At 51.4% G+C, this 23,290-nt stretch overlaps 1 protein-coding gene across 1 annotated transcript; it reads right to left on the reverse strand.

Annotated features, from left to right (window-relative positions):
- Positions 1–10,476: 10,476 nt before the first annotated feature.
- On the reverse strand, positions 10,477–22,675 carry STC2 (stanniocalcin 2). Its single transcript, XM_087754112.1, has 4 exons — positions 22,423–22,675; positions 20,042–20,184; positions 17,335–17,546; positions 10,477–14,120 (listed from the first exon to the last, which is right to left on the reverse strand). Exons 1-4 carry the CDS (start codon positions 22,577–22,579, stop codon positions 13,727–13,729), a joined length of 906 nt encoding a protein of 301 aa, XP_087610238.1. The 5' UTR covers positions 22,580–22,675; the 3' UTR covers positions 10,477–13,726.
- Between the last annotated feature and the right edge of the window lie 615 nt (positions 22,676–23,290).

The raw sequence follows: 23,290 nt of genomic DNA on the forward strand, positions 1-23,290 counted from the left end.
GGCCACGGAGGGCTGCATCCAACCTGCACCGACCCCTCCTGCCCAGGGAAAACGGCCAGCTGGTGATCCCTCCATCTCCTGCCTGCTCCGCACATCTGGGGGTGTCAGGGCAATAAGGGTGGAAATTCCTTCTCTGCCTGCGCCGTGTTGCTGTGCTTTTTTCTGTGCCACGCACAGGAGGAGAAGGGCAGCTTTGGCTTGAGCATGGTGGGCTGGTACATAGCCAAGTGGTGACGATCACTGACATTATCATGCTTTAAATCGAGATGTTTGTGTCGTGAATCCCAGTCCTGCCCCGGACTGATGCAGGTTGTAGTTATCTCCTTGCAGAAATCCTGGTTCACGCTGTTGGGAACGTCTGGCTAATATGCTCCGGTGAATCTAGCGGCAGCAGTGTAAGGTATCACCGCCCCAGCTCCCCGTTTTGTGTTCTTGTGGGACAGGACGAGCCGCACTCCAGCTCTCCAGCCCGATAGCTTGTTTTTTGGGGGGCAAACTGACCTCTGTCGATGGCTCGAGCCGATGTAACAAACTCCTCTCTGGCATTCCCAAAATGGAGGCGTGTGTCCCACGATGCCGGTTTTGCTCCAGGAGTGGTGACCGTCAGCAAGCCACAGCAAAATCCTCTGGGCATCTTAAACTGGTCTGCTGTGGTTGCCCAGAGGATGCAGGTCAGAGCCCTAAATACAGCCCTTGCACTACCTTTGTTCCATACCTTTGTATGGTTTTGCCATACCTGTACACATTTACTTACACAGTTATACAGCTTATCATACGTTTAGTCAGATTCTCAGGAGGAGACTTTATTACGTAAGAAAAAGATGCATAGCACCTTTTTGGGGGTGGGGTTTTTTTTGTTTGGGTTTTTTTTTTGGCCAGATCTGGTTTTCTTTTGTGATTTCTCTTAAAATTTATCAGGATTGAAATGGGAATGCAGAAAAGAAATTATGAGAAGGAATTATTATCTAAATTAAACTGTCTAATGTATCAAATACATATGAAACCCAAAGTATACAGAGGCCTGTTCTGCATGTAAAGCTGATGGGTTAAGGTTATTTTCAAGTAGTGAGTTAAATGAGATATTTTTCCTGGTCAGGGTCTTCAAGGTTTTAGTACTAGCAGAATGCATTCCGAGAGACTTTTTCATGGCTAGAAGAGGAAAATAAATTTTCCTGCTTTTCAAGTCATTAATTAACACCTGAATGATAAAGTACCTCAATCAAACTGATTGAATAAACCAGAATGAACAATTCTGATTGTTTTTCCATACTTGCAGTAACCATTATTTTCATCGGAAGCTTGTTGAGCTTTTTGACATGTTCTGGTCGCGGTCTGTGGCTTCCACCATTTCAGCAGTTTGGCTTTCCTTTGAAATGCTGTCATCATGTATGATTTGTGCAATTTTTCTCTGTAGTGCGAAGGATTTCAAGAGATTATAATACGTTTGATTCTCTTTCTAATGTCATTTAAAATGTATGTAGGTGAAATGAAAAAATAAAATTTAATAAGAATAGGTTAACGTTTATCTACACTGAGAGCACCCACTGGCTCTCTGTATACAACCCAGCAGGTTGCTTTTGGGCTGACACCGGTTTTGTTGATGGCATTGGCCTCGGCTGGGTATGATGTCTTCTCTTCTGTTCTCATCCTCATGACATTTATTCCTAAAGCACATGGCCCTAGGAGTTGTTGCGAGGGGTTTGGACCTTTTTCCTCGGAGCCCCCATGGCTGCTTCCAAACACGGGCTGGAGGTGTTTCCCCAGCCCAGAGAGCTGAATCCTTGCGTGGGGAGACAGCCTGGCCTGGGGCATCAGGCCCTGCTCTTACAATAAGCCTGTAGTCAATTTTGCAAACTTAGGTGTCCTACTTGGCCTCCAACTGCGGCTCCAGAAGGCCACCGGTCTCCAGGAGGTCCTGGGTTACACCTGCCAGCCCCGGGGGGCCGTCTTGGCTAACCCAGCTGGCTCCTGACACCTATATTTTGGCAACAAACCCCTTCCATCTTGCACTAGACATTGCTGTTGTTCTGCACGCTCTTGAGCAAGTCACTTCTCGCTGCTCCTTTCATCCTTTGCTGTGGCTGTTTTGAGCGTCATCTCCTCGGTCCATGGACTCTCCTACCAGGTATTTACCTGGATCTGAGGAGGAATAACAAGAGTAACGCTCATGTGGCCCCGACCCACCTGCCGGCCACGGCAGGTCCGACAGGTCCAGCCGGCCGCGCACGTGCACAGCAGGCTGCCGGCGTGCGCAGGGCATGGCGCGGGGACGGCGCGGGGGCAGCTTGCCCAGAACTCATGCTCCTGTGGAGCTGGGGCTGTCCAAAACCTGGAAATTGAGTAGGGCACTGTAAGGGATGGGCAGGGGGGACCAGAGAATTGGTGGACGGGTGCAGGAGCAGCAGGGGATGTGGTGGCAGTGGATGCAGTTATCAGTGTCTTGTCTTGGCTTTCCCTTCCCTTCCCGCTGGAGAAGCACATCTCTCTGCTCTTGGGGCAGAGTTTTCAGGGACCAGAGCAGCCTCCCTTTTGTGCTATGCTGTGTGCGCAGGCTCAGCCTCATTAGCAGCGCGTTAGTAGTACTCTTCCCTTCTTTACTACATTTTTTTAAACTTCTTGAGCCTTCTACACGCAGCAAGCAGCCAGCAGAGTCAGCAGAGCGGTAATGTCTCTGGAGTAACTCCTTTGCTCTCTCTGCCTTCCACGTCTTCCCGGTCCCTCCTTGCGGAAGATGTACGTCCTCAGGGAAGGGACGGGTTGAGTTTGCCTCTTGCCATCCACCCTCAGCGGGCAATTTCTGCCATCAGCTCCACTCTCTTGCAACTCCTTTAAGAGGAAATTGTGGAGCAGCGAAGGGTTCCCATTTGCCTTCGCTTCTTTCCATATCTTCTCTGTTCCTTCCCTTTCTTTTTTGACTATTCTTACGCTTTCCCTTCTGTTTGTTATTTCCCTCTCTGTTCCTTTCTTCTTCATTTTTTCTCTCTCCTTCTCCCCCTTTCTCTTCCTTCCTCCCTCTCTCGCTGCTGGATATTATGAGCAGTGACAGCAGCCGCTGGGAGCTGGAATCCAGGGAGATAACAGCATTACCATGAGAATCAGTCTGCTCAGCTACAATTAGCCCTGCTGATATCCTTCACCTGGACAGAGCTGCCTTATCATTGCTACTTCTTGGAAAATGAAGGGTCACAGATACTGATCGCAGATAGCATGACTCTGGCATTTCCCTCTGGTTTTCATGTTGCTGGAATCCCTTTTTGGCTCCCTTCTCCGTATGATTAGTTTTGCATCTCTTGTTCAGCTGTGCTGCTGTCAGATGGAAAGCAGGCACCGAAGCTCTCCAGTGGTTGCGTGGCTGAAACAGAGACCCCGGGTCAATTCCCTGGGTGAATTCACCTGGTGTGAGCGGCGGCACACGTCCACAAACCCTGGAGGTTTCTGAAGTTCAAAGCCAGAAATAAAGCGATGCGTCAGTGCCCCAGGGCCTCTTTATGGTCAATCGTCACCCTGTCTTTGGAAACTCTTGAGACGGGCGCAAGGCAGAGCCAGCTGGGCTTGTTAACGCGGGGCTGATCCCAGCCCACCCTTCTCCTGGCTGATTGCGCAGTTCCCGACTGGCCATGTGAAGATGTTGGCAAGTGCTCCCACAGCTTTTTTTTTCCACCATGGATGGGCTTTAGCAACCGGAGACAGCGGGGTTGTCCTTCCTGGCCTTTGTTTTGGTGGCAATTCCACCTATCTGATAATAAAGAGACCAAAGCTGTTAAAGGCAGCTAATCCAGTCCCTGCTTTGCATCCCCCCTTTCTTCTGATATCTTTCTTTCTATTGGCCTTATAAATACAGCTCTGCAACAGGAATAAACCCTAATTCTGTACCTTTCTGGAGCTTGAAAGCATCTGAACTGCAGGACAAGCTTAGCAGCAGGGCCACACATAGCAGAGATGGCCTTCTTAACTTGAGTGTCTTCTTTCTCTCGTGCTTTTCAATACCTTAGAGACACAGTTGCCATTGCTAGAGATGGGCCAGGCTGCAGTCAGATACTAGGTACAGAGATACTGAAATGAAACTAGTGGCCCTTGGTCCTCATCGGGAGAGAAAACCTAGGTTTGCAGGGAGCTGGTGCCTCCCTGACTGCTGAACAAAGCCAGCCTTCGGGACGGGTGCAGGGATGACTACGAACGTGTTCTCTCTTTCTCTCTCTTTCCTTCTGCCTGGTGTTGCTACAGATCTGCTCCGTTTGCAGACAGCACTGAGCGGCAATCGTCACGGTCCTATGGATAAGAACTGATGTTTCCATGTCTTTATTTTTCCTTCTGCGCCTTTTCCTCTGGTCTGGTTGGACTCTTAAGTCCTTTTTTGCCATTTTCAGATGAACTCGGGACAAGGGTATTGCCGTCTCCGTTTGGGCCTGTTGTGCTATTACTGCCAGCAGCAGCACTTTGGCTAATTGCACGCCGTGTTACTGTAACCTGTGAGCTGCTGCCATGGGCATCACCGACCCCGCTGACCCCGTGCACTAACAGATTGCTCGCTCACGTGCATCCAGCTGAGACGCACCACATCAACATACTTATATTTTGGTCAGTGGGAGCACACAGCTTGGAGCCAGCTTTATGCTTTTGCAGTGATTTCGGTGGGTTGTGAGATTGCAATCAGAATTATTTTTTGATTTATCCAATACCAGATACCATCCTGGGGGCACCAGCCCTCGTGTTGTGCATCTGCAGAGTTGCTGGTCCCATAGGAGGCTCCCTAAGAGCGGCCCCGCTGTGTTTCTGCCGGAGTAAGCTGCGTTTGCGGGTGCCGTGCCTGTGGCAGATGAGCCAGCTCTCGGGTTATTCCCTCCCTTCCTGCTGATGCTGCTCCGAAGCAACCCCTCAGTGGTAGTACCTGGTTTATAATGGCTTGGCAGGTTTTATGGCCCCTGAAGGATTTTAAGTTCGCTCATTTTCTCATCCTCGAGAGAATTGCAAAGATCGGAGAATACTCGCGGGTTTCTTTCAAAGAGAAGGATGGGTGTTGCTCGGGGTCTGGGGTTTCTTTTTCCTGTGAAGTTCAGGTTTTGCATTGCAGCCTCTGCCCTCCCTGCACTGTCTGTGCCTCGTGCTGGTAGCGAACGTGATCCTCCTGTTAGCCGCCCGCCGTCCCCTCCAACCCTCGGTGCCGACAGGAGAAAACATAGGTGAATCGCCAGAGGAATGTGAATCCAGGCAGTTGCGACATTTGTATGTTTATCTGACCTTCGGTGTGTACAAATTTGGCCGGCAGTCTCATGAGAGAGGGTTTGACCAACTTATTGGTCAATTGGACCTTAATGCTGTTCTTGTTTCTGGTCAGTCTGGCAATCCTGTAAGAACAGCCTGTTCCAAGCAAGCTCCTAAATAAGGTTATGTGCTTCAGTGGCATCATCACATATTCTCCATACTGTCTCCTGGTCTTTTTTTACTCCACCCTTTCAAGTTTTTGACTTCTAAGATATTGCTTAGAATAACTGCTGTATTTTCTCAATTAAATGCTATCAACCTGCTAGTGTCTTCACCGGGAGGACAGCTGGTCTTTTCTCCTTTGAAGAGGGCCTGACCACTTTTCCAGGCTGTACTGAAGCTGTGCTACGTGATCGACAGAAGGAAAGGGAGAGGCCATTATGTCTAGGATGGCCAGAATTCAAGCAGTACGGTATATAATGTCATAAAGCCCAGTAAACTTTATTTCAGGTTTTTAAAAGCAGCATTTAAGTCTTATCTTTGTCATATTTAAAAGCGTCTCGTATAATTCTGGCTGCTGTTGAAAGACGCTATGGATTGCCTGTTCTTCCGCGGTTTGCAAATGGTCTGTGCTTAGGGAGTGCTGCAAAAAAAACCCCGTGCCTCAGATCCAGGCATTTCTGAACGTGGGATGTTTGAGAACAGAGTATTTTCAGCCTCATCTATTTTCTGATTTTGTTAAGACTATTCCTGATAAGCCTATGCAGTCAGGAAAGCTTCAGTGATTCCCAGCTCCAGCAGGAGCCTAATCCTAATGTCCTACTATATTATCAATAAGATGTTTTACCAGAGGCTTTGGTGAACCCAAGATTGGGCCTTTAATTATTATCCAAGACTCATTCCCCGGTCCTGGATTGTCGGCTGTGGCCAGCTTTCACCAGTCCATGTAATGCAGATAGCCACAAAATACATCTCCTCTTCCCGGAATCTGCAGCGTCAGCCGGCTGCCGCCGTGGGCTGCCCGGACCCTCGGGAGCCCTTTTTTGCTGCAGAGCACTTTCGGCTTCCCTGGGCATCCTCTGTCCCCTCCGAGGCATCCCGGCTGCTTTACCTCCCCCTTTCTGTACAGCCCCAAACGCTTTTGATGGGCTTCTGCAGCCCCATCAGCGGTTAGCGGTGGCTTTTGGACCAGCAAGTGTAGGTGGTAGATCCGAGAGGAAAACGTGGAATTCCTGTGGTTACTGGTCAGAAGCGTCCTGTGCAGCGAGCTAATGCGGAGCGCCCAGGTAGACACGGTTTTGTTTTCTGCGTGCGGAGGCAAAGGACAATGTTTCCTTCTACCGATGGCGATGGGAACTCTTTTTGGCCATGCCTCTCTCCTGGGATACAGGGATTGATAGCCCTGAGGTTGGGACTTGCTGACAGCCAGGAGCTGCTGCAATTATCAATAATAATAATACTAATATTCTCAAGATGGCTTCAAGCATATGCACCACACCCCTCTGCAAACTGATTTCGTAGTGGCTCGATTTCACGTCAGTTTAACAAAATGCTGAATGTGCATAGTTCCTCTTCATTTTATCTTAAAATAGGACATCTAAATAAGGCGCTCTGTAGGCCTTTCCCAGTCTCTCCTGGCTGTCAGCTTTCACTGAGCTTCCCCACACCTCCCACTGCATTTTTCTCCAGGGTAGGAAGAGACTCTGCAATGTAAGTGGGATTATTCATGGGTGACAAATGTAGCCCGGTGCGATTGGGGGATAGAGAAAAGCAGATACAAACTGCAGCAAATTTGAGAGATGGGAGCGGGGTTTATAGAGGGGATTACGTGCCATAATGTCTTAGATAGCGGAGGGCTGATCCTGGGCTGCGTTAAATGCAGCCTGGTTTAGCGCTTCCTTCAGCTTGTGTTTGCAGTGATGCCAGGGAAGCCGGCGCTGTCTGTGCCACAGCGGCGTTCTGTTCTCGCACCGTGTAAGCCGACCCGGGCTCAGTTTCAACCCTCTTGAGGTTGCTGTCGGATCCACGTGCCAGACCTGATCTCTGCAGTGTCACCGGAGCCACCGAGGTGCACGGCAGCGCGGTCCAGCGTGCTCACTGCAGCGGCACTGCCCCTCGGGCGCTACTTCCCAGCAGCGGAAGAATCTATATCCCATCTACGTGGAGAACCTCACAGCAGACTCTCCAAAGACTTCTTATTTTAAAAGAATTTATAAATAAACTCCAAGCCACATTTTTATAAGGGAGGATGGTATTTGCAGAAAAGGTCAAGGCTATAACAGTCGGCATCCTCGGAGATAGGAATTCTCAGCCCCTGCAGCTTCCCATAATTTGTCATGTCTTTAAACCCTCAAGTCCCCATTTTACATTCCCGATCAAGAAAGACATGAGGTTTTGATTTCAAAATGAAATGCGCCACTGGCTGGGATGTTTTTCCCTAAAGAAAATGTACAGAAACAAAAATTGTTAGGATTTCACTAATTATATGGTTATGCTTAGCCCCAGCCCCGTGCCAGGACCTGTTAGTGCCGGGAGCGCAGGAGCAGAGCCGGGAGGGACCTCGCGAGGCGTCGGCGGAGCTCCTGCCTCGGGGGGTCCAGCTGCACCCCCGTGCATCGCCTCCCCGCGGTGCTGGCCACGGGGCGGGGGGCTGCGGTGGGCACGCTGGTGCAGGCTGCCCGGGGCTGCTCGCCGCTCCCGATCTGCTGCGTTTGTCGCGGGGGAAGCGTGCAGCAGTTTGTGACTTTAGCAGGTGTGAGAGAAGCCTTTCCTGCGAGAGTCTGCGGGGAGAGCATGGAAACACGAACATAACTAGCAGCGAAAACTGAGTGGGATTTGTGTTTCTGGTGAGGTGTCAGGAAATAGCTTTAAAAACGCACTGCTGAGAGGCTTCCCGGCAAGCTTTAACTGTTCCCTCACCTGGGAAGGTCGCTGCCGTCCGCTCATCCGGCGTGACGCCGCAGGGAGCTGCCGTGGAGCTGCCTTGGCTCTCCTGGCACCTCCAGGCGCGGGCTCGGGGGGGGCGAAGGGCCGTGCCTAGGGACCGGTAAGGACGGACGCAGAAGCCCTGGCAGTGGCTTTGACTCAGCTCGCTATGTGGGCTGACATATGTAAATTGCCATATACATTTGTAAATGTTTTGGTATGCCTGAGCAAGCCAATATCTGGAATTAATTTTGTTCTTCTGGGAGGTTAGACAGGGAGCCCGTAGGAGAATAAATCCAAATGGACCACATGTATGAATCTCGGTGGGATTTGTTCGATTGGATGAGACCTGTGTATGGACGTGTGTTTGCAATGTGAATCGCCTTGCTTTGGTTTGCCTTACCTCGCTTGCAAAGTGACTCAGACCAAACTGAACTAAGATCACTCCAGTCTTGAAGCAGACTTGTGTGCTGGTATTAAACATATTTTAAGTTACACACTTCTCAGCATTGTGCAATGCAGAATCCCTGCTCTGCAGTCTCAGGGCTTCTTTTTCTCTCTGTGCTTCTGTACTTTTTTGATGTCAGCACTCTGTTACTTACTGTGCTATTTTGTGCGCCGTGGTGCCCTGGGGGAAGGTCAGGGTCACTTCTCCATCACTGATGTCTGGCCACTTTTTGGAGCAGAATGCAGTCTCACCACTTTACGCATCAGGAGATGAAAAATAACTTTTCTAGTTGAAATTGCAAGGAGGATGGGAGAGGGCAGAGTGCCGTTCCCTTAGCTGCATCACAGCCACGGTGCGGACCGGCTCCTCCAAAAAAATGCAGTGGGATCTTTAATGCCAACGAGTGGTCCAGCACCAGCACAGGTCTGGGATCGCATCCCACCAAACTCTGTCACATCTCTGCTGACAAGATCCACTTTCCCGTTGGTGTTCGATGGCAGTCCGTGGCAGGATTATAAAGAGCTGTTGCACCCGAAGGCAAAGAAACGCTACAGGTCCTAGATTGCTGCAAATCACATCTAGGCTTGTGAAGCCCATCTCATCCAAAGGCTTCAACTGGATTAGTTATTTTTAAACCCCACAGGAGGAGTGTTAAAAATGTGCTTTTTCATGGAAGCAGCCTTAAAAAAAAATCCGTGCTTTATGTTCTGAGGTGCTTTCTCATCATTTCCCCATCCCCTTGCTGCCTACACCCCAACGCTGTATGAAAATGACTTTGGAGACAACACAAAGTGCTGTTTCTGCAGCTTGCTTTTTGTAAATCTTAGGCTTTTGCTTTTCTCCTTTGCTGCAACTCCAGTAAGCATTTAAGATTTTGATATCTGATCATTGCTGGGATGGTGATGGAGCGATCCGAGAGAATTACGGCTGCTGTACGTGCCTGTTACATCCCTGTACAGAGCCACTGGCTGGTACTTAATAATGGATTATTAATAGCTGACAGTGGAGATCCAAATGGATGTCCTCTGTTTTTAAGGTGAAATCTTGAAGGGGTAACTCTTGCTATTACGTGAACCGACCGGGCTTTTCATACATGCAGGACAAATCTTATCGGCTATTACAGCTTTTAGGAAGCGTTGCCGTTGTATTTGTTAATGGGTCTGGCTGAAATCCAGCGCCTGGGGCCTCGGCCCCGCGCTGGGGGCTGCTGACGCCTGGCCCACAGGCGGGTGCCGTGGTCGGCCGAGCTCCCCGGCCCGGCCCTTAGGGATGCACTTCGGGGATGCTGAGCTGCGCCCGCAGCCAGCCCGGCTGAGCACCGCGTGGTGCCGCTGCCACCTCCAAGGGGATTCTGTAAACCCAGATCGTCAGGGCAGTGAGAAGAAGAAACCCCCTAAGCACCTGCATCCCCCTACTCCCTTCCTAACCTGAGCGCAGAGGAGTTCAAAGCAGATGAGGTGGCTCTGACACGCTGCAGTGAGCCCCGTCGCCAGAGCCTGCTAAGGAAAAACATCCCAAAACGCAGAGAGGCTTTGTCTGAGCCTGGGAAGGACAGGAGCTTCTGCTCCCCGTGTTTTTCATCCTCCCGTTTGTTCTGCGTCTCCCTTTCCACCCTCAAACCAAGCCGCCGGGTCCCAGCCAAGCAGCCAGCGCCGTCTGCCTCCCCCGGGGGAATGACACACGGGTGACAAGGTCTCTGCCCCGCGCCGGCTCTCCCTGGTATAGGGGGAAGGGCTGGCCCCGGCCCCGCGCCCCGCTGGCACAAGGGACGGGCGCGGGGGGACGAGCAGACGGATTACCTCTGCCCCCCTTGGCCCAGGCTGCTGGCCCTGCCCCACAGGGCTTTTCTTACCCCTTATCGCAGCAGCTGAAATTCCAGTTAGGCAAAACCCAGCCACAGGCTTATTCAAAACATTTATTAGTGTTTAAGGAAAATAATAGTGTGAAAGGTACAGAGCTTTGTCTAAAGCCATACGCGTTTTCTTTTTTTTACAAGCTTATTTGGCTGCAAATTCTAGATGAGATAAAACTAGTATGTTTTTCTCCCAGAGATTTGGAATTAAGGACAGTTTGTCTTTTTTTTTTCTTTTCTTTTCTTCCTTTTAGTTCAGCACTTTAAGTTAGGACAGCATTTTCCAGGGTTTACTGCTATCTTTTTCCAGTAGGCATTTTGCTTCTCCCAGTATTTCCATTCCAGAACAAGGCTCATTCCAGATGCAAAGCGTAAAGGAAACATTCATACCTTGGCTTTTAAGCTAAACCTCCTTCATGAACAGCAAGTTCATAAGGAACGTTAATTAAAGCATCATACAGTATCTAAACGGACTTTTTCTCTCTTTTTTATAAAGAATTAAGGCTATGTAGATGTCACAATAAAATAATCTCAGGTAAAACGCACCCTATTTGTTAGATATGAAAGAAGGTTTAACAATAAATAAATGATTTATGCTGTCAATAACATTATGGAACTGTATAAAACTATATTTACGCAGCTTTAAACATAAAAAAACATACTAGTGGCATGAATATATACAACACAGGTCATAACGTACGTTTAAATTATCATAGCCAGCAGTGTTCTTTTTTAAATGGAGACACTATAATAAATAGAAATGTTAAATATTTACAATAATAGCATATGTGGAATCAGTAGATGAACACATAAAATCTTCACACACAGAGGAAAAAAAAAGTTATGCCTTATACAAAAATCCCTCCCGCCCACAGCTTGCCCTACCCCCCCCCAAATTTTCATTGCCTAAACAAGGGGGATATACAATTTTCCCCACAGAACGAATGAATACAAATAAAACTGTATGCATGCTGAGGTGATATGTTGACTGAGACATTCAAGGATGTAGATCTATATGTTTGGTTCCCATTGATGAATCAGGCCTCTAATGAGAGAGGGGTTTTATTTTAGTTCAACGCAAGAACGTTACGTTGGTAGCGAGTTGTTTCTGTTTTGCGTTTGTTTTTTTCTTTTTTTTTTTTTTTTCTTTTTTTTTGCTAAAACGCTTGGATTGTCTTTTTGGTTTGAGCTTGTTCTTCGTGGTGGCTCTGGGCGACCAAGGGGGAGAGGACGCTCACGGGAAACCCGTGGAGGCACGCTAGAAACCTTCTTATGGTCCCACCAGCAGCCACTCAGTTTTCGGAGCAGAGGAGCTGGCCATCAGAGGCAGGCCCCAACCAAAACCTTGGCAAGCTCCTCGGCGGGACAGGCTGGGTGCCCCGTCCGCGGGAGAGCCGCGCTGCAACCCAACGGGGCGGCGGGCACTCTCGCTGCCAGGAGCTCCGCTCCTCCGGTCAGCGTGGTCTTTGCTGCTACAGTACCTGCCCCGATCCCACCTCTTCCCAATTAAGTCGAATGAAAATTTTGACACAGAACTTAGCTAAAATCAGGCAGGATCAAGGTCATGTCTTCAAACAAAGACCCGGCGATCACATAGAGACACACCTTTTCAACTTAACGGTCCTCTCTGGCTTCCTACGTGGCTTCTATTAAAAGCAACGCCTATAACTTCTGCGGGTGGATACATGCATTAAACCCTGAATATAGCTATTAGGAGCTGTGTTCACTTAGCAGTAACTAAAATCTGAGTTGGAAATTGTAGCCAAGTTCCAACACCCTCTACTGTTTATACAGCTCCTTCCCACCATGCGACAAGACGTACGTTAGTTCACTGGGTACGTTCTGTCTCTACTGAACTGCCTTCCTGCCCCCACAGCTTTCCTCCCAAACTTTCTAAATGAGAAGGCTCAAATCCCTGGTGTGATTCCCACTTTCTAAGAAAACTCGCTTTTTCTCTAGAGGAAGCCGAAGAGCTCACCCTTCTGTCCCCGTGGGTGCTGTAACCTCCATTTCCAGTACAAGATCTGGGGATGTAGGATTGCAGATCTGCAACCTGAGAATTACAATTGCATAGGGGGTAGGAGAGATGTGTCCGAACACCTCATTCACACTGAAAACTGCTTAGAGACAATAAGCTCTTGACACTCTTCATCTTTAGGAACTCATTCTGCAGAGACTGGTGGCCGTTATCTGCATGGCAATTAAAAAAACCAAGCCAACCCCCTCTCCATATCTTTGGCATTTGGCTAAACCACAGCTGATAGGCAGGTTAGAGCGGGGCTCCACATCCCAGCAACGCACGCCATGCTGCTGCTAAGGAGAGATGCGTTTCTGATGGGCCTTCAACGCGGCCCTACAGAAGAACTAAGTACGTGGGGTCCTTCGCTGTCCGAGCCTACGCCCGACCTTTTAAGCTTGGGCTGTCCATACGGGTGCAGGACCTGTACCACTGAGCGGGCAGGTGTAAGCAGAGACTATGCACAGGGTTCTTAGAGGTCCGCGAGCATACTCTTGGGGGTCCTCCATACTGTGCGAGTCGTAACAGTCACATTGCCTTGTCTGGAAGCTGACTACTTGCCTTTGATACGCTGACGGGACTGGATTAGCAAGTGTCAAGTTGTGCAGTGGTTAAAAAAGAAACAGGGGGCACTTAAACTGGGCAGCATCACCCCGATGGGAACAATGGCTCAGAAGGTCGTTAAGAGAAAGCGGCGGAGCTCCCGACCGCACGGTTCCTGTGCGAGAGACCGGGTAGCTATTTCATCAGAGTGTCACATAGAGAGCCTTGAGCTCTTGCGTTCTCAGCCACAGGCAGAAACCAAATCCCCCTGGAATTCAGCCATCTGCTGTAAGGCTGCGCCCTAAACCTTCGGAGGTGCTAAGCCACAAGCGGCCACATGCAATCTGGCAGAGCCCTCTTGGAACCTTCTCCCCAGCCAAGGGGACCAAGAGAAAAAATAACAAACCCCCAAAACAACCCAACAACCCCCAAACAAGATCCTAAATTTCAGCCGATGTCCATTTCATAAAAAAGGGGAAAAGAATTTAGTCGGAGACATTTTGCCACGTTTGGTGGCTGCTCGAGTGTCAAGTTTGCTGGATTGATAACCCATTGCCACTGCTCTCCCTTTGCTACTATATACACTGTTGCTGAGGTCCATATATATCTTGCAATGCCCTGTGCTTGACCTCTGAATGGGAAATGCTTTGGAATGTCCATAGACGGGAAGACGGGACTCAACGGAGGAGGTTTCCAGTGGAGGGGGAGGATGAGGGGAACGGGGAGTTGGTGCCTTTTTTCACCTCCGGATGTCAGAGAAGTCGGACAGTTCGTCTGCCCGGTCCATGATCCCATGTGCCCCTTTGGGACCGTGGCCCCCAGCTTTCACCCGGGCATGGGCGTTCAAGTGGCCCTTAGTACCTCTCTCGCCCTTCGATGCTCGGGAGCTCTCCCTGTGGTCGGAGTCGGAGTGGGCCAGCATGTCCCCGCGGCCAGCAGCAGCTTTGCTGGCTTCACCCGGCTTCTTCTCGGGACCCAGGATGGTGTCACCGTGCACAGTCGAGGTGCAGAAGCTAAGGATGGAGCAGAGACTTCCCCAGTTCTGTTCGCACTGGGCCTGGACGCTTCTTGTTATTGCCTTTTTCACCTCCTCACCACAGGTGAGCAGGATATTCACTAGGTCAACGTAGGGCCTAGAGGTAAGGGAAAGAGAGAGGAGAGTCAAAAAATATATAAGGGTTCTCTCTCAGTCAGCAAGCGTACGGCCTCTCTGCCTTACCCTCCCCTGTGCACAGCACAGCTCAGGAGCGGGAGCCCCCTGCTACCCGCTGCCACGGCAGCCTTGCAGAGCGATTCTGCGACACGTGTTTATTACGCAATACGTTATATTATAATTGGCCATATCGCTGTCCGAAACGTGCATGATGGCATCCTGTCAAACGAAGCTTCATTCAAGGGCTGGATCTGCCTTGGTTGCTGCCCCACCGGAGATGCTCTGGGGGAACCGTCATGTCCACCAGAGGAATACATGAGGTCTACGCGCTTGGCAAATGGGGCTGTCAAGTGGAAGAACCGCTCTCTCACACCTGCCTCTCTCCCTTTCCATGCCCCTTCATCGCTGTTAGGATACACGATAAAGGAAACCCGCTCGTGTCCGGAGCCAGCAACTTCATCAGACAGCTTGCTGTCTCCAGGCTGGTCCAGAGCCCGCACCGGTCACTCCTCTGCCAGAGGGAGGCTCTTCCTCACCTCTGCGACGAGCAACAGGTACTCAGCTAGAGCTTCTCTGGCTTTTCTCATCATCTTTAGCCTTCCCTGAAGCAGCAGGTGATCTCCACCACAAGCAAGATCCCATCCGGACTGAGGATCTGACTGCACAGAGCTCAGACACATGGAAATCCACTCTGGTGGCACTATTTCTTCCCACACCAAGTTTTTTTTTCTTAATTTCCTTACAGAGTCGAGTACAGCTTTCTGTATATACCTTTTCCCAGCCAAACACGGACTCCAAGCGAGCCCTGGCCCAATACCGTTTCTGCTTCCCACCCATCCCTCCGTGCCCCCACAGCACAAGGCAGCCCGAGCGCAGGCGCTTTCGGCCTCCTCAGCCACGGCTCACCCGGTGCAGCGACTTTACAATAGTTGCGGTCACAAGTTTTGTGGGTCAATATTGATGTTGTCTATTGACACAACCGCTCAGCGGCTAGCAGGCCCAGAAGGACGTGATGAGAAGTCTTCCGCGGTAGGAACCCTCCACAGTGCAAGTGGAGAGGTGCCTGGGGTCCGCAGCCGTGGTTGTAGGCATCCCGTCCACCAGCTCCGATGGCTGCGGACAAGTCTAAATCTCTTCCCATGAACTAAGTCAGAAGAGACGAGGAAAACCAAGAGACTGCAATCAGCGTCTGACACTACCCTGATTTTACTTTGCCCAACTGCTGAAACTCATTTCGAATGACTAATCTTGGAGAGCCACCTATTCCCCTATCTCAAAATATTTCCCATGTTTGGATTGTTTCTGCCATTTAAAAAAAGTTCCTTGGAATGCAGCAGCGACGGATCTGCCAGGGCCTGTCACCACTTCCACCATAGCAAACGGGCTGACCCCCACCCCACCGCAGCTGACTCAGGAGGCTTCACCGCCCGGCCGCGTTCCTCAGCACTCCTCGGGAGAACACGGGCAGAATAAGATAGTCAGAGAACAAGTCTGAGAGCTGCCACTTGCTTCCCCGCTCTTAGTTTTTGTTTTAAATGTAAAATAGGAGATGAGAGAGAACCGAGCCCATCGCATACAAAGTGATCCAGCAGAAGGAGGCAAAAAAAAAAAAAAGATAAATCAGTTGTTGAAATTGGGCATAACCTTTGCAAAAATCTTCGGAAGAAAAAGGCTGCCGCTATGACTAAAAAGTGGCTCAGCTGCCAAATATTTCAGGTATTCAGAGTCTGCCAGAGCCCTGCGGATTAATACTGGCCCGTTTCTCCTTCGCTGTTTTACTTTCTGCGTTTCAGCTGGCCTGCCCATAGTACCTGAACTGAGCACAAGGCTGCAAGTCAGCAGACGTGATTTTATTTCCAGCTCTGCCACACTTGCCTATTGATCTTGAACAAGTTCCTGAGTTCAAAAGCTTCAGAGATGGTCGCTAAATTTAGGGGAAGGGAGGAGGCTGGCTGCCTTCTATCTGGGGAGTCCCGCATAGGAAAGCTAAGCTCCGACTCCGTGAGATGCTGAAAATGGCCACCAGCCATGCCTTTGATCCCGGCCTCAGGAATGTCCATGGAAAGGGCCTTGCTTTCAGGCCACTGTGTTCAGCTCGTGCAAACCACAGCAAACCATTCTGCATTTCAGAGCAAACTGGCATCAAAGCATCTCTCTGCAACTGCAGCTTAAGCATTAGGGGGGTGGTTTTCAACAGAAAGTGAGGGAACTGGGGCATAGCTCCTTTGGAGACCAATGAAAACGCAAGGCTAAAAGTCCAGAAGAAATGATTCTGTAAAAAAAAAAAAAGCATCTGTCATGCTGACTGGGATTTGGGGTTTCTGTGCTAATATCCGCTAGGGACAAGGAGGCACAGAGGCGTGGCAGGAAGATGCTCTAAGGTAAGCCGGCTGCCAGGCTGCGGCTCAGCCTTCTTGTTTGGGAGCGAGATGTTCACCTGCAAGAAAAACAGGCTCCGATTTTTGCATCTGTGCACAAAGAGTTGGTACAAACAGCTTGTGCCTGCTTTGTTGCTGTCATGTAGCAGCTTTGATCAACTCCAAATAGGATTCACGCCTGCCATTCCTCGGAGGGCAGCTGTGTTCCCCGTCAGAGGGATGAACTCCTCAAAATCTGACTTGTGCCTACACTTTGTACACCTCCATGTTTTATTAAAAAGCATCTGAGATTAATAAGGAATAAGATGAATGGGAGATTACCTGGGGGACTGCAGCTCTTTCAGGGACAATTAACTACAAGACATTTGAAAGTACGTATTTAAAGAAGAAATTATCATCTTACTGACAACTTTGCATAGACCTTCTTCCCCGTTCTCCTCTAGCTGTCATCTTTAACAAGATACTGGGGTCCGGAACGGTGCCTTTGAGCTCAGAAAGCACGGAGACATTGTGAGGTGCCTCTGGAAACAGCAGACACTGACGCTGTATTTGCTAAAGGACCACAGAGACAGCCGGACCCAACTTCAACCCGTTTCACTCCCTTCCACAGCCACATCTAGCCCTTCGTAAATAACCTACTCTTCGAGGGCCCCTGCGAAGAAAGCATTACCTTGGTCTGGTACATGGGAAAACAAGACGTGCTTAAGGCCAGGAGGAGGTGAAACAGCTCTCGGGCAGATGCACAGCCCGCTGGCACCATCGTGCTCCTGGAAGGAGCTCCCACGCCTCTGACTGCACCAGCGCGGAGGCACTTACTCATGCTGCAGCAGGTCTTTGAAGTGAATCATCTCCACAATGACCTGGACGTTCTCCTTGGCAGCGGAGCAGAGGTCATGCTTCAGGTAGCACTCCCGCTGTAACTGGAACACCATCTCTTTAATGGCAGGGCACTTACGGCTGATGCAGCTGAATTTATGCCTCAAGGCATGAGCCTTACACTTCAGAGCGTCTTTAATGAAGGATTTTCCCTGAGAAGAAAAGAAATGGAGTAGGTCTGTATTTTTGTCCATTAAGCACAGCAGCTGATTTATGCCCAGCTAGCTGCTCCTCTGCAGGGCAATGTCAAGGGTTATTAGATTGCTAAGGGTACCACTTCATGGCTTGTCCCCCTCTTCTCTTGGTTTCTCTGCCCTTAAAGCTCACGCCAAGTTACCTGGCCTTGCTATTCCAGGGCAGCTGAACTCACAGGGCTTCCCACTGGCATTGAGGTTTCCTCTACCCCAACAGCCGAATGCCCAGCAAGGGAAGGGCAAAAGTAAGCACCCTGAAATAACTGAATGCCTGAGTTACTGGCTTTGTTCGCTTCTGGGGTGTCAGCACAGCAGGTTCACACACGGAGAGGGCTGAGGTCCCCAGGACCACATGCAGATACCCATTCAGCAACTGCAAATTAGGCTTTTTTAATTTTAAAATTAGTTTGCAAACTCACAGACATGGATGCACTGTCTATAGGCACCTGCCCCGTTCCCCATCCGTCAGCACTCTCTCTGCTACCACTTCCTCAGAGAGGGACTCAAATCAGCACTAATAATAATCCTACAGTGTCTTGATGCCTGTCTGCTGCCAGAAATTCTGAGTGAGATTAAAAAAATCAAGAAACTAAAAAAAGTAAGTTGCAGGAAAGCTGCTTTAGCAGCATCTCTTTAACCCCTGTTTGCGACTCCTTCGTTCAGTCGCTTAGCGGGCACCAAAACCACCCCTTCCCCGTCTCCCTTCGCCACCCGGTACTACAGCTGCCGTACACCGTGTGTGCGGCGCGGTCTGACAGCTCTGCTCAGGCGCCCTTTGCTTTGCCGAGCCATCGGTGCGGGGAAGCTTCCTGCGCTGCCTCCGTCTCTTCGTGAGCTTCAGGTTATTTCACACAAGCGCTTCATGAAGACCACATTCTTATTAACCTTTATCCAAAGAGTACGCTGGCACAGCTCCACTGACATTCACTAAGATTCACCCAGACCTGCAAGCAGATTTTGTCCCCAAATTGTTTCAAGCCAGAAATGTTTCTTGCTGATCAAAGAACTGCTTCCGTCATCATCCCCTTCTGTTCCCTCTACCAAAGGCACTGGCTTGCCCTTCCCTTCAGTAACAAACGTGCACAGCACATTAGGCAAATAAGGATAAAAAAAAGAAAATTCCTATGCGAATCAAACCGGCCATCAATTCTCAGGTTTCAGAGGGAAAGAAGGAGAGCAGAAAGCAGAGAACAGAAAATGGCCAGTGTTAGTCTTGTCATTTAATGCAGCCTGAGATAACTGTAGATAGCAGAGATGAGCCATGAAAAGCCATGTCCTAGCAGAGGTTGAAGTCACCTCTGCATTAAATAAAGCTCCAGGGGTTTAGTACTTCTGCACTGCAACGGAGACAGCCTGGACCCGGAATGGGCTGGATGCGACTGGCAATAGCTGGGGACCCTGGGGGACAGGCGGCAGTGGCTACGCTCAGCCTCGGGGGCACGCTTCCCTCCCCTCCCAGCAGGGCCTGCTTCTTTGCTCGACCTTGTTCAGTGACAGAATATTGTGCAAAAATAAAGGAACGTTTTCTGGGAGCCACTTGGAAATTAAGCTGAAGGTTTTCAGATACCCGCAGAAGAAGCGGTTCCCATTTTAATGGCTCGCCAGACCTTTGTACGTCCTTGAGAATTTGAGCCTCAGACTCCAGCACTTCAAAAGTGCGTCCTACTGGGTGGTCCCACCATCCCTCACGGAACAGGCTGAATCCTCAGGACAGCTCTGCTTTACACCGTGCTTTTAACAGTGCCATGAGGCTGGTGCTTTTGGTCAAGTTATACTGTGAACTGCCTGGTCAAGCCAAATGCTGCTGGCCCGTCGTCATGTTCTCTTCCCTCCATGCTGAAACGGGAGAGGAGGTTTACAAGACATAATAACAGGATGTCTCAATGATGCAAAAATGGTCTGGGGAGAAAATGAAGGAGACAAACTTAATACCGCATACCATGTCAGTAATGTATTTTAACGTCAGTGCTTGATCCAAAGACTTATTTGACTACAGCAGCTTTAGGAGGTTGCCTGTACTGGTCGTGTGCAAGTCTTGAGGACCTGCTTTACTAACTGCACATCGGGAAATATTTCGATACGTCTAGGTGAACTGGGTGCCCAAGCTGCATTTCAGAGTCGGCTTTGAACAAACACGGTGTAAAAGCTTAAGCCGCTTACTGTTTCTGAAAACCATGTTCAGCTACGTTAGCGTCCTGATTTAGTCATCCTGGGTACAGGAGGGAGAAGCGATCGCAGGGAGCTGTGGCTGCAGAGCGCCTGTCCGCTGCTGTTCCCGTTCTTGGGTCTGAGTCTGGGCCCTCGGGAAGATTCCTGTTGAAGCTGGTCACGTGCAAAAGTAGATTTGCTCCGTAACAGTTAACTTTTTTTGCCAAAGATGTGTTAAAGAACTCAAGTACATGCCACGTGTATATTGGAAGCAAGCAGACAGGTAGGACATTTCCCTGCGTTACCTGGGCATCGAATTTTCCAGCGTTGTGCAGGAATGTCATGCAGATCTCGTGTAAGCCTCGGATCTCGCAAGAATTGTTTTCAAAGCATTCAAACACTCCGCATCCCACATCGCCAGCATTAACCAGGCAGTGCTGGATTTCAGCTAGAATGAGCATTGATTACAGTTAATTTGAAGAACTGTTCATAGAAGCTGGTGGTGGGGAGGGTGGGGAGGGAAAGAGTTATTTTGCTAACATCATCAGTTCAAACGAAAAAACACATGTGACAACAGTTATTGTACCCACAGCATGCCCACTTTTTGCAGAAATTAGGCCAAAACTTGGGTGTATTATGTTATGAAAGTGATAGCCAAGAAGTAAATGCCAAATCCACTATGCTTACGTCAAGCTGTTTCACTTGAGAACTGTCTAACGCTTTTGCATTCCTCAGGAGCAAAGGATGGGCATGATTTTTGCTGTCTGACTCGTACAAAGTCCCCCATCAAATTTAAGTACCAAAACACGAAGCCCAGGACCTAGCCAGCTAAAATTTCTCATTTCTGGTACTTGGAGCTGGTTTCTGGTGATTGAGCATTATGTTTTTTACAGACCGCTGGGTTTCCCCTGTCGTGATGGCTTCCAAGTTAATGGCAAAAATCCCACCGATAAATAAAGTCCTTTGCACTGAGCGTTGCATAAAGCTGCAACTATGTCCTCACCTATGCAGAAATCGATGGCAAATATATGTATTTATATATGTAGCAGGTAAAATAGATCTGGTGGAGCTGGCCATTACATACGTGTTTATTCTGCCCTTTCAGATGTTATGTAATGCTGTAAGAAATGCTGTCTAATACTCACTTACCAAAAAAAAATACCCCAAATCTAATTCTTAACAAGACAGCGTCTGGTCCTTTAAAAAAAAATGGATGTAGTAGTACTGCCAGAGGGAAGGTGGTTGCTGAAAAAGCCTGGGGATAAAGTTAAACAGGGGCAGCTTTTAGACCAGAACTGAGGATGCTAAGAACTGCCGTGCTCTGTGCCCTGGTGGTACCTTTAATTAAAGCTCGCCCTTGGGAGCCGGCCTAATCCCCCTCCCCGCCGCAGCACGTTTCGGCATTCCCGGCCTCCCCCCCTGCCATGCGGCCCATTCCCGAGCCTTCCCAGCAACTTTCCCTCCGCTTTCGGCCCGCTGCGGGCGGAGGGGAGCCGCGGGCGGCGAAGCGGGGCTCGCATCACCCCCCAGCCCCAAACCGAGGCGCTGCCGCTGCCTTTATTGCATTTTTTTTTCTCTTTTTTTTTTTTTTTCCTCCTTTTTTTCTCCCTTCTACCTGCCCCGAAGCGCAGCTGGGGGGGACGCGGCAGCCCCGCGGGGGGGGGGGGGGACGGACGGACAGACGGACACGGGATTGTCTCGGCCACCCGCGCAAAGCTGCGCCAAGACAGAGGCGCGGCGGGGGGGAAAATGGAGCTCTTTGTGGAGCGCTGCGGAGCGCGGAGCTGGGCTTTTTTGGGGCCGGGAGCTCGGCTGTGGTGCTTGTGTTGGCATCCGGATGCAAAGCCCTCGCCGGATCACATGTCCTGGCTCCAGCGTGCTGAGAACTGCACAGTGCCGTGATTCACATGTGGCAGTCCCTAATGGGCATTCGTGCATTCCTGCTCGTGTGTGTTTAAACACGTCTCGCAGCAGCGAGAGTGTTAAAAAAAAAAAAAAAAGTAGAAAAAAAAAAAAAAGAAAAACAAGGGGGGGTGGGGGGGGGGGGAAGGGAAGCGTCTGGATCCCGCGCTCTCTCTTTGCACGGCTGGGAAGCGATCCAGCAAAGTGCACGCCTCAGCTCTCTCTTTCTAGGCAGATAATACCCGGGGGAGGGAGCGCAGGGGGCGGGAGAGGAGGAGAGAAACCCCCGGTCCGTTGCATCATTGCACGACTCCCTGTGGAGGAGGCAGAGCACCAGTCACTTCCAGCCGCTTCCCCTTCCCTCCCGTCCCCGTCCGCCCCCCCCCCCCCGACACGGCTGCAACCGCTGCGCCGAGAAACTTTCTCCTCCCCAGCTCCAGCCCCGCATCCCCGCGGCCGGCAGCATCCCCGGGCCGGGCCGGGCCCCGCCGGGCTCCCCAGGGCTCCCCGCCGGCCCCGGGGCCGCTCGGCACCGACCCCGCGCCCGGCGCGGCTGCCCGGCCCGGAGCGGGGCCGCGGCTGTTGCAAGGGCAACACGTGCTTGGCAAAGCCGGGCTTTAAAGGTAATTAGGAGCGAGCTCTTATTTCCGCTGATGATTTATGCCTGACAGTCGGACACCGACAGCAAGCGCCTGTCAGGACTCCCGGCGGCGATTTCCCCGGCGCTCCAGGAGCGGGGGGGGGACCCGCGGGCCCCCGTCGCGCCCCCCGCCGCCCCCCGTACCTGTGTTCTGCAGGGACAGGCGCCCCTTCTGCGGCGGGGTCCGGTCCTGCGGCCCCTCCGGCGGGTGGGTGGCCTCAGTCCCCGCCGCCGCCCGGGCGCCGGCGAGCAGCAGGGCCAGGGCCAGGGCCAGCAGCTCGCCGCGGAGCTCCGCGCACATGGTCGCGCCTTCCCCCCGCCGCCGCCGCCGCCGCCGCCGCGTCCTCCCCCGCGGGGTGCCGCACCCGGGCCCGGCGCGCTCCTCGCCGCGGCCCCGCGAACCGCATGTGCCCGGCGCGGCGGCGAGCGCGGAGTGGCGGCGGCGGCGCCGGAGGGTGCCTCAAATATCCCCGCCGAGCCCCGGTGTCACTCGCATGAGGGAGCCGAGCAGGTGTCGCTCCGCGCCGCGGCCAATGGCAGCCGCCGCCCGGCTCCGACCGCCCGCCGGGGGCCGGCCCGGCCCCGCCGGCAGGTTGCAGCCTCCCGCCCCCCCCGGCCCCCCCGCCGCGCCGCGGGGGATGGGCGTGCGGGGGGCAGCGGGCAGGGACCGCACCCCGGCGGGGGGGGGGGTGGTGGCTCCCCGCGGCGGGATGGGCGGCGGGGTGGGGGAAAGAAAAAAAAGGTGAAAAAGCGGGGTTTGGACAAGCGCACTGCTGCGGGGGGGGGGGGGGGGGAGCGGGGGGGCGGCGGGGCCCCCGCAGCCGCGGGGCCGGGGAGGCGACTTCGCTGCGGCGGGGGGGCCCGTGCCCGGAGCCGGCTGCCCGCCCCGGCCGGCCTGCGGCACCGGCTCCTCACGGCAAGACTTGATGAAAAAGAAAGAAAGAAAGAAATGCCTCTCCGAAGCCGCTATTGCGCTGACTTTCTTGGAAACTCTCCACTCCCCCCTCGCCCC

Source organism: Nipponia nippon, unplaced genomic scaffold (genome assembly GCF_047370975.1).
Source record: "Nipponia nippon isolate SJK-2023a ecotype South Korea unplaced genomic scaffold, ASM4737097v1 scaffold_17, whole genome shotgun sequence".
Classification (NCBI taxonomy): Eukaryota; Metazoa; Chordata; class Aves; order Pelecaniformes; family Threskiornithidae; genus Nipponia; species Nipponia nippon.